The 10,203-nt window shown below is 47.9% G+C and overlaps 1 protein-coding gene across 4 annotated transcripts in view; it reads left to right on the top strand.

The window, feature by feature from the left end:
* Positions 1-5,498: 5,498 nt before the first annotated feature.
* Positions 5,499-10,203, top strand: part of ANK1 (ankyrin 1) — a 167,780-nt gene continuing 163,075 nt past the window's right edge. For 3 of the 4 annotated variants that reach the window (XM_087969895.1, XM_087969893.1, XM_087969892.1), the window contains exon 1: positions 5,504-5,716. In XM_087969895.1, coding sequence (XP_087826021.1) covers positions 5,591-5,716 — 126 coding nt within the window. In that variant the 5' untranslated portion in view covers positions 5,504-5,590. Of the gene's footprint in view, positions 5,717-10,203 lie in introns of all 4 variants that reach the window. The other variant, XR_015750336.1, reaches the window with a different exon arrangement.

Genomic DNA, 10,203 nt, shown 5'->3' with positions numbered 1-10,203 from the left:
GGACTGAAGCTTCTATTTTTTAGTGCAGACTCAGGCAGCAGATTGCAGAACGGTAGATCTCTGAGTGAATCTGTGATTCTGTGAGCAACTCAATCTGCCTGCCTGCTTTGCCTGATTTTGGGTAAAAGTTGCTCTTTTTTAAATAAAAAAAAAATTAAATATTTACAATATTTACATACAAGCCATGCCCAGCCAGTCATGTGACCACCAAGCCACACCCAGGCACATGACCACCAAGCCACACCCACAAACTGGGCCATGCCCACAGAACCGGTTGCTAAGAAATTTGAATCCCACCGCTGCTTCCACCCCACAAACCCTACTCCCTTCTAGCACTGAGGATGTTACCTACTTTCAGGCCTGCAAGAAACCAACTAAGAGAGCACCAAGGATCCCTCCTTTCACACCCTGAGCTACAAATATTCTCCTCTATCGCTATTCATGGAAGTTTGCTCTCCATTCTAAGCCCTCTTCCCGTTTTTTGCCAAACCCAGCAGTCTGCAAAGCACAGGGCCAAAGCCAGTGAAAACTCCCCAACATGTGGTGGATTTATCTGAATCAGATGTTTCCTAACCTCTGGTAATTTAAATCTGAACAAAAGACACCCAGGCACGCGCCCAGGCTGGGAGGCACACAAAAACCACGCCAACCCTGTGGCAGCTTAATGACTACTCGCGGTTTGCAAACTACACTTTTGAGGCTTAGCGTGTTGTTGTTGTTGTTGTTGTTGTTGTTGTGTGAGGCTGGCTGTTGTGCCTACCCAATAAATCCTGCTCCCACAAAACAATACTTAGTGTAATCTGCAAACCTAGAAATAGGAAATAGCAAAGGACCGGTTGCAACTTGGTGTACTAACACATCAACGTACTCAGAGACCCAGGACTCTTCAACATCTTCATCAACATCTTCATCAATGACTTGGACAAGGAGACGACACCAAGCTGACAGGAATAGCCAACCCTCGAGAAGATGGGCTTACGATACAGAAGGATCTTGACAGACTTGAGCATTGGGCGCTAGCTAACAAAATGAAATTCAAGGGTGAAAAAGGTCAAGTTCTACATTTAGGCAAGAAAAGCAAAATGCACAGGTATAGTATATGTGGTACCTTGCTCAATAGCAGCTACTGAGGGAGGGATCTTAGTGGACAACCATTTAAACATGAGCCAGCCGTGTGCTGCAGCCGCCAAAAAAGCCAACACAGTTCCAGGCTGCATAAGCAGAGGGATAGAATCAAGATCACATGAAGTCTTAATACCACTTTATCATGCCTTGGTAAGGCCACACTTGGAATATGGCATCCACTTTTGGTCACCAAGATGTAAAAAAGATGTTGAGACTCTAGAAAGAGAAAAGCAACCAAGATAATTAGGGGACTGAAGGCTAAGACGTATGAAGAACGTTTGCAGGAACTGGGTATGTCTAGTCTGATGAAAAGAAGGACAGGGGGAGACATGACAGCAGTCTTCCGACATCTCAGGGGCTGCCCCAAAGAAGAGGGAGTCAAGCTATTCTCCAAGGCACCTGATGGAAACTAATCAAGGAGAGAAGCAACCTAGAACTAAGGAGAAATTTTTCTGACAGTGAGAACAATTAATCAGTGGAACAACTTGCCTCCAGAAATTGTAAATGCTCCAACACTGGATGTTTTTAAGAAGAGATCGGACAAGCATTTGCCTGAAATGGTTTAGGGTTTCCTGCCTAAGCAGGAGGTTGGACTAGAAGACCTCCAAAGTCCCTTCCAACTCTGTTATTGTATTCTATTCAAAGTGGCTTAACGGCCACCGTTGTTAAGTGAACGATGGGTCCAGAGTTCTCAAACAGCAGCTGGCCAGGTTACGCTCTCCTCTGACTTAAGAAATGTTTATTTAACTCAATGGGTTTGAAAGGGCACTATCATTTTAGTATAGTTAGACCACCTGCAAGACTGGATTTTATCATAGATTTTCATCTGTTATTTATTATTTTATTCTAGAATATTTAATTGGATACTCATCAAATGCTTTCATTTGTTCTCGTCCCTGGTCCGTGACTGTGATAAACTGAAATGGAACTGAAGTGACTTAAAAAACAGTTTATTTAGTTCACTGGTTTTGAAATGGCATCCCAGCATTGTGACCCTGACTGCTGGTGTATATTGCATGAGTGCAGTTTCTATCCATCCTCCAGCATTTCTGTGATTTGAAATGACACACAGGGATTCTGCCCCAGAGCGCAACTTTCGAGATCCTGGGTGAAATTCAGAAGGCAGGCAACCCCCAAAACCGTTCCACTGTAGCTGAAAAACCCCAATGGCCACAAGCCAAGATCAAATCACAAAATTAATAAAATTAAGTTGTAAACGTGGTCAGGCAAGTGGGAAAGGAAACCCGACATTTCTTTTGCAACTGGACACCTGAGAAAAAGGAACGGGCCCTTAGAATAGAATAGAATAGAATAGAATAGAATAGAATAGAATAGAATAGAATAGAACAGAACAGAACAGAACAGAATAGAATAGAATAGAATAGAATAGAATAGAATAATGGAATGGAATGGAATGGAATGGAATGGAATGGAATGGAATAGAATAGAATAGAATAATGGAATGGAATGGAATGGAATGGAATGGAATGGAATAGAATAGAATAGAATAGAATAGAATAGAATAGAAGAATGGAATGGAATGGAATGGAATAGAATAGAATAGAATAGAATAGAATAGAATAGAATAGAATAGAACAGAATAGAATAGAAGAATGGAATGGAATGGAATGGAATGGAATGGAATAGAATAGAATAGAATAGAATAGAATAGAATAGAATAGAATAGAATAGAATAGAATAGAAGAATGGAATGGAATGGAATGGAATGGAATGGAATAGAATAGAATAGAATAGAATGGAATGGAATGGAATGGAATGGAATAGAATAGAATAGAATAGAATAGAATGGAATGGAATGGAATGGAATGGAATGGAATAGAATAGAATAGAATAGAATAGAATAGAATAGAATAGAATAGAATAGAAGAATGGAATGGAATGGAATGGAATGGAATGGAATGGAATAGAATAGAATAGAATAGAATAGAATAGAATAGAATAGAATAGAATAGAATAGAATAGAATAGAAGAATGGAATGGAATGGAATAGAATAGAATAGAATAGAATAGAATAGAATAGAATAGAATAATGGAATGGAATGGAATGGAATGGAATGGAATAGAATAGAATAGAATAGAATAATGGAATGGAATGGAATGGAATGGAATAGAATAGAATAGAATAGAATAGAATAGAATAGAATAATGGAATGGAATGGAATGGAATGGAATGGAATGGAATAGAATAGAATAGAATAGAATAGAATAGAAGAATGGAATGGAATAGAATAGAATAGAATAGAATAGAATAGAATAGAATAGAATAGAATAGAATAGAAGAATGGAATGGAATGGAATGGAATAGAATAACAAAGTTGGAAGGGACCTGGTAGGTCATCCAGTCCAACCCCCTGCCTAGGCAAGAGACCCTACAACCATTTCAGACAAATGACTGTCTAATCTCTTCTTAAAAACTTCCAGTGTTGGAGCATTTACAACCTCTGGAGGCCAGTTGTTCCACTGGTTAATTGTTCTAATTGTCAAGGAATTCCTCCTTCGTTCTTAGTTGCTTCTCTCCTTGATCAGTTTCCATCCGTTGCTTCTTGTCCTGCCCTCAGGGGCTTTGGGGAATAGCTTGACTCCCTTTTCTTTGGGGCAACCTTTGAGATGTTGGACCACTGCTATCATGTCTCTCCTAGTCCTTCTTTTCATCAAAGTAGACAAGGCCCAATTCCAGCCACCATCTGTCAGAAATGGTGTGGGGTCCCCTGCTTGGGCGAGGGGGTTGGACTAGATGACCTAGAACAGTGATCCCCAACCTTTTTGATGCGCGCCCGGCACCGGCATCAGCTGGGCGCCGCTGCCCGGTACCGGCATCAACTGGGCGCGCCATCTTTGACGGTGAAAAAGTGCTTCCGTGACCTCACCGGAAGCACTTTTTCATCAAAAAGATGGCGGCTTGCGCCTTCCAGTGAGCTTTTTCGGTAGAAATGGCTTTCTACCCGGAAAAGCTCACCGAAGGCTGGCGCCATCTTTTTTGATGAAAAGTGCTCCGGTGAGCTTTCTACCCGGAAAAGCTCACCGGAAGCACTTTACTAAAAAGATGGCGGCGCCAGCAAACAGCGGCCCGGTAAGACTTGTTCCGCGGACGGTACCGGTCCGCTGACCGCGGTTGGGGACCCCTGCCCTAGAAGACAGGAGGTTTTAGCCTCCAGTCCCCTAATCATCTTTGTTGCTCTTCCCTGCTCTCTTTCTAGAGTCCCAACATCCTTTTTACATCGTGGCAACCAAAACTGGATGCAAGTATTCCATATGTGGCCTCACCAAGGCCTATATAACACTTTGTGTGATCTTGATTCTATCCCCTGTTAATGCAGCCTAGGACTGTGTTAGCCTTGACAAATACAAGCCCGAACCTCATTTCCTTCCTTCCTTTTTTCCTTCCTTTTTTCCTTCCTTCCTTCCTTCCTTCCTTCCTTCCTTCCTTCCTTCCTTCCTTCCTTCCTCCTTCCCTCCCTCCCTTCTCCATCACTGGAGGTTTTCAAGAGTCCAGATTGTGGACTGCAATCTGTCAGAAATGGTGTGGGGTCCCCTGCTTGGGCGAGGGGGTTGGACTAGATGACCTACAAGGTCCCTTCCAACGCTGATGACCTGTTATCTGATTTCCCCCCCCCCACCTGCAACACGCTCAGAGACCCCCTGCCTCCCTTTCCCTGCCTCCTCGTGGAAGCCAACCCGTTGGCGCTGGCTTCGCGCGCAAACCCCTTGCCCCATCCACGCTCCTTCCTCCAGGGTGTGTGTGTGTGTGTGGGGGGCTACTGCGCGCAAAGCTGGGGCGCAGGGAAGGAGAGTGAGAGAGTGGCGCGGGGGACGGGGGGGGACGGGGACGGACACGTGGGCGCTGCCCCAGGCTGGGTAGCCCCTTGCTCGGCAGAGGCGCAGCTGCCTCGGTTCGAATCCCCCTCCCTGCCCACTCTGCGCCCTGCAGCCTCCAGCCCTTGCATCGCTCCGGGTCGCTGCCGCGGGCGCTGTTGCACGGCTCGCGCGCCCGCGCGCCCAGCTCCCGAGCTGGGGAGACGCGCAGCAGCCGCAGCAGCCACTGCAGCAGAAGCGCCCTCCTGCCTTGGCTGGCTTGGCTGGCGCTGCGCAGGTTGGAAGCGGCTGCCCGGTGGAAGAGGAGGAGGAAGGAAGGGAGGGAGGGGAGGAAGGCTCGGCCCGCGCAACGGGGCGGCGGGCTTGCAGGAGCGGCCACCTCGGCGCCCCCCCTGCGCAGCCCCGCCGGGCCATGCTGCGCGCTTCCCGGCGCCCTCCCCGATCAGACGCCTCGCCCCGCCCGCCGCTGCCGCCGCTGCTGCTGCCGCCGCCGCCGCCAGGACGCCTCTAGCCCGGCCCGTCCGGTCCGCAGCTCCGGCTCCGCGGCTGCCCGGCTCGGGGCGGCGGGACTGCAGCGGCAGCAGCGGCGGCGGCGGCGGCGGCGCCTCCTCCTCCTCCTCCCGGCCGCGCCATGGCTCAGGCGGCCAAGCAGCTGAAGAAGATCAAAGACATCGAGGCGCAGGCCCTGCAGGAGCAGAAGGAGAAGGAGGAGACCAACCGCAAACGGAGGAACCGCTCGCGGGACCGCAGGAAGAAGGTCAGCCCGCCCGGGACGGCCGGCCGGGGCCACGTGCCCGCCGCAGCCCTCCTCCTCCTCCTCCTCTTCCTCCTCTCCTTCTTCTCCCTCCTCTTCTTCCTCTCCTTCTCTTCTTTCTCCCCTTCCTCTTCTTCCTCCTGCTCCTCATCTTCTTCTTCCTCCTCCTCCTCTTTCTCCTCTCCTTCTTCTTTCTCCCTCTTCTTCCTCCTCTCCTTCTCTTCTTTCTCCCCCTCCTCTTCTTCCTCCTGCTCCTCCTCTTCTTCTCCCTCCTCCTCCTCTTCCTCCTCTCCCTCTCTTCTCTTTCTCCCTCTTCTTCCTCCTGCTCCTCATCTTCTTCTTCCTCCTCCTCCTCCTCCTCTCTCTTCTCTTCTTTCTCCTCTTCTTCCTCCTCTCCTTCTCTTCTTTCTCCCTCTTCTTCCTCCTGCTTCTCCTCTTCTTCTCCCTTCCCCTCCTCCTCCTCTTCCTCCTCTCCTTCTCTTCTTCCTTCTTCCTCCTTCTTCCTCCTGCTCCTCATCTTCTTCTTCCCTCCTCCTCCTCCTCCTTCTTCCTCCCCCTTCCCCTCTTCCTCCTCTTCTTCCTCCAGTTCCTCTTCTTCCTTCTTCCTCCCTTCCCTCCTCCTCCTCCTCCTCCTCCCTTCTTCCTCCCCTTCCTCTTCTTCCTTCTTCCTCCTTCCTCCTCCTCCTCCTCCTCTTCCTCCTCTTCTTCCTCCAGTTCCTTTTCTTCCTTCTTCCTCCCCTTCCTCCCCTTCCTCCCTTCCTCCTCCTCCTCCTCCTGTTCGTCCCCTCCCCTCCTCTTCCTCTTCTTCCTCCTCCTCTCCGCTTGCGCGCTTTTGAGCCTCGGAACCGACGCAGCTCCGGGATCTCGGCCTCCCCCTCGGGCTCTGCGGCGCCCCGGGACGCGGGACAGATCGGCGGGCGAGCTGCTGCTGCTTCTGCCGCTTCTACCGCTGCTCCTCCTGGCGGGACAATTCTTTGGCGGGGGTCCCCGGGCGGCGGCGGCGGCTCGGCAGCGTATTGCAAGGAGGGGGTCCCCTGGGGTCGTGGCCAGGAACTTGCGCCCTGGGGGCGGAAAGGCGGGGGGGGGGGAAGCCTCTCCCGGAGCTGTCCGGCTTGCTGGAAGGGAGATGACCAGCCTCCGTCTCGCCTGGGTTCTCCTCCCGTTGCCTGGCCTGGGCGACTTTGGGCTGTTCCCAAGAAACCTGCTTGGCTTCTGGACCAAAACGTTTCCCCGGGGCTGGGGCTGATGGCGTTTGTAGTCCGACCCACAGAGGGAGGATAGGCGAGGTGTGGAGAAGAGGTCAGCACGGGGGGGAGAAGCTGCTAGCAGGGCCTTAAAAAGATGGAGGGGAGGCCATCCCCGATTCCCTCCTGCCTGCCGGTAGCTGCGATTGGAGGTAGACTGCCCCCTTAGCTGGAGGTTCCACTGAGGGAGAAATGTCTTATCATCGCAGCCCCTTGGAAGATTGGGGGTTCCTAAGGCTCCCCGGGCAGTTTTGCCCGACTCCTGCTAAGCCAGGGGGTGGGTGGGTGGGGAGGGTGCGGAGTCACCCCCCCCTCTGATGAAGTATCAGGGGTACTTTTTGGATATACCTCCCCCCCCCCCCCCCCGAGTTCTTTTAAAGCCAGCCATCTTTCTCTAGAATGCCTGAAGCTCTTTCTGAGCTTCCAGGTTTGTAATGCAGTCTCCAGAGGTCAGGTGAGGTATGTGTAGTGGGGGAGGGGGGAATGGTTTTTTTGGGGGAGAGGAGGGGAGTGGGAGATGGAAGTTTCCTCCCAAGTGTAACTTGGGGGTTTGGGACGCCATCTCTAGCACTGCCAGAAAGGAGAGAGAGAAGGGGGAGAGAGAGAGAGAAAGGAGGGAGGGAGGGAGAGAGAAAGAGAGAAGGGAGGGAGGGAGGGAGAAAGAGAGAAGGGGGAGAGAGAGAGAGAAAGGAGGGAGGAGAGAGAGAGAGAGAGAGGAGGGAGGAGGGAGAAAGAGAGAAGAGGGAGAGAGAGAGAAGGGGGAGAGAGAGAGAGAAAGGAGGGAGGGAGGAGAAAGAGAAGAGGGAGAGAGAGAAGGGGGAGAGAGAGAGAGAGAGAGGAGGGAGGGAGAGAGAGAGGGAAGGAGGAACTAAATAACAACAGCAATAATAATAATAATAATAATAATAATAATAATAATAATAATAATAATAATAATAATAATAATAATAATAATAATAATAATAATAATATCCAGGACGGCTTCCATATCAGAGCAAGGACAAACTTTCTCCAGGTGCTCATTTCAAGGAGGGGCGTGCCTTTGTAGGCTCACGGCCACAAGCAATTCTCCAACGGGCTTAGAACTCCTTCAAAAAGGGTGTAGGGCCTCCTGCTTGGATAGGGGGTTGGACTAGATGACCTACAAGGTCCCTTCCAACTCTTGTTAATCTGCTCAAACTGTTAAAAATTCTACCACTTTTCCTTTTTTAAAAATAAAATTGGACAGAAAGGGAAAAGGACAAATGCACAGGGAAGCGATAAGATAGGAGACAGCCATGCCCATTTTTTGGAAACAAACAGACCAGAAAAACAAAACAAAAAAACAAACAAACAAACCCCAAACCAACTCAGAAGGAACCCGGTTGTAGTTTTCCAGTTGGGGTGGAGGGAGAAAACAATGCTCATTCTGGAATTGATGAATGAAGCGTTCGGCAAAATTGCATTTTGCAGTCCTGCTACATGCCTTTCGGAGAATATACTTGCCCCAGCTTTGATTTACCTACTGAGGTACCAGGTATGGGCCTTAACAAGCTGTTCCCCCCACCCTCCCCGCTTCTGAATTGCACTCCTCTGACATAACTGGACCGGGAACTGGTCCTGCTCATTTGCATGCAAGAGAAGAATCCAATCTCCAACGTCCTGATTCCTTGAGATGTAAGGAAGAACCTTGGGTGAAGCCAACCCTTAGCTGCTTCTTGGGCCGTGCAAATTTTTGTGTGCTCCACTAAACAGCTCTTCAAGCTGAATGCTTATGGATTATTTGGCAAGAGCAGAGGGTGCGTGTGTGTGAAAAAAGGCATTTTTTTAAAAGTTTTTTATTTATATATAAATACTTTGAAGACAGTGTATTGTCCGGGCATTTCGTTTTACAGAAGGGGAAAAAAAGTAAATATTCTGGTAGTGACCATGATAATACATGTAATAAGCATATTTATAATGATATTAGCTTATTTATGATCATATTAATTATACTAGCCTACGTATAGTTATAAACAACACTCATATTTTAGTTACACAAAACAAAGAAGGCATTTCTTTAGGATACAGACTTTAAAATCCTTCTCTATTTTTTTTTTTTACCTCTGTATTCCCCCCTCTGGTTGTAGCATGTGCTTGTTAGTCTGGAAACCTATATATTTTACTTTTTTTTTTTTTTTAGCATTGTTTTGGTTCTGATAAGGACACTGCTTTACATAACCCTGGGATGCCCATAGCTACCCCATCTAGGGAAGTTGTTGAAAGAAAACAGCTTGCCTTCGGAAGTTGTGGGAGCGCCATTGCTTGAGACTTTCAAGAAGAGATTGGACTGCCATCTGTCAGAAATGGTGTAGGGTCTCCTGCTTGGGCAGGGGGTTGGACTAGATGACCTACAAGGTCCCTTCCAACTCTGATTATCTGTTATCTGAAAAGATGGACAGGATTTGTACTGGAGTGCTCTTTAAGGATGAAACCTGGCATGATTTGAGTCTGTTAAAATGTCCTTTGTATTCAAGCAGGTTTTTGTGTATGTATCCATTCCCTGTTCTCCTTTGTCGAAGTTGTAATGCCGGTCCTTTGCACTAACAACCACCCAAGTTTTGTGACACTTTAAAAGTGGAATTAGCTGGTGTTTTAAGGGGGTGCTTTGCTGTTTTGTTGATCGGCTGTGTCGAATGCAAATTTCGTCCACAAAATCCGATTTAGACTTACTTTTCTGCAAGACAGTGAGTTAACTTTTCATGATTGTATCTTGGAGATGTGACACAATTGGGGGGAGGGCAGAAATGCTAGCAATCCCCCCCCCCATTACAATAACAAACACAACAATATTATACTTTATATACTTTACATCCTTTATATACTACAATATTGTTTTGTATACTTTACGTATACATTTTTTACCATCCAAAACTTTCTGCCTTACTGTCCTCCAAATACGGCGGGACTGCAAGTCCCATCAGCCTCAGTCATGGATTATTTCATGGTCAAGCTGTATGATCCTTGTAGATTACCTTCCTCTGATACTCCTTGGAGTGGACCTCATGTGTCTCATTAATTCATTTTGCAAAGACTTTGATAAAGATCAAAACGTTGGTAAGGAAGAAATTATACCATATGGCTAATCAAAAGCAATCAAGATCCTTTCATTTCCAAGATCCTATCATTTCCAAGTGTGACCATTTGATAGCAGTATATAAAATATAAATTTTGATTGTTCCTGAGATGCTCCCTTAGAGTTTCAGGCAGACAGGTAGGCCTTGAGTT

This window comes from Notechis scutatus, chromosome 7, assembly GCF_049901735.1.
Source record: "Notechis scutatus isolate UNSWTSFEM ecotype Mainland chromosome 7, rNotScu1.2, whole genome shotgun sequence".
Lineage (NCBI taxonomy): Eukaryota > Metazoa > Chordata > Lepidosauria > Squamata > Elapidae > Notechis > Notechis scutatus.
Note: the sequence above shows the minus strand (reverse complement) of the source record. Positions and strands in the feature narration are given on the sequence as shown.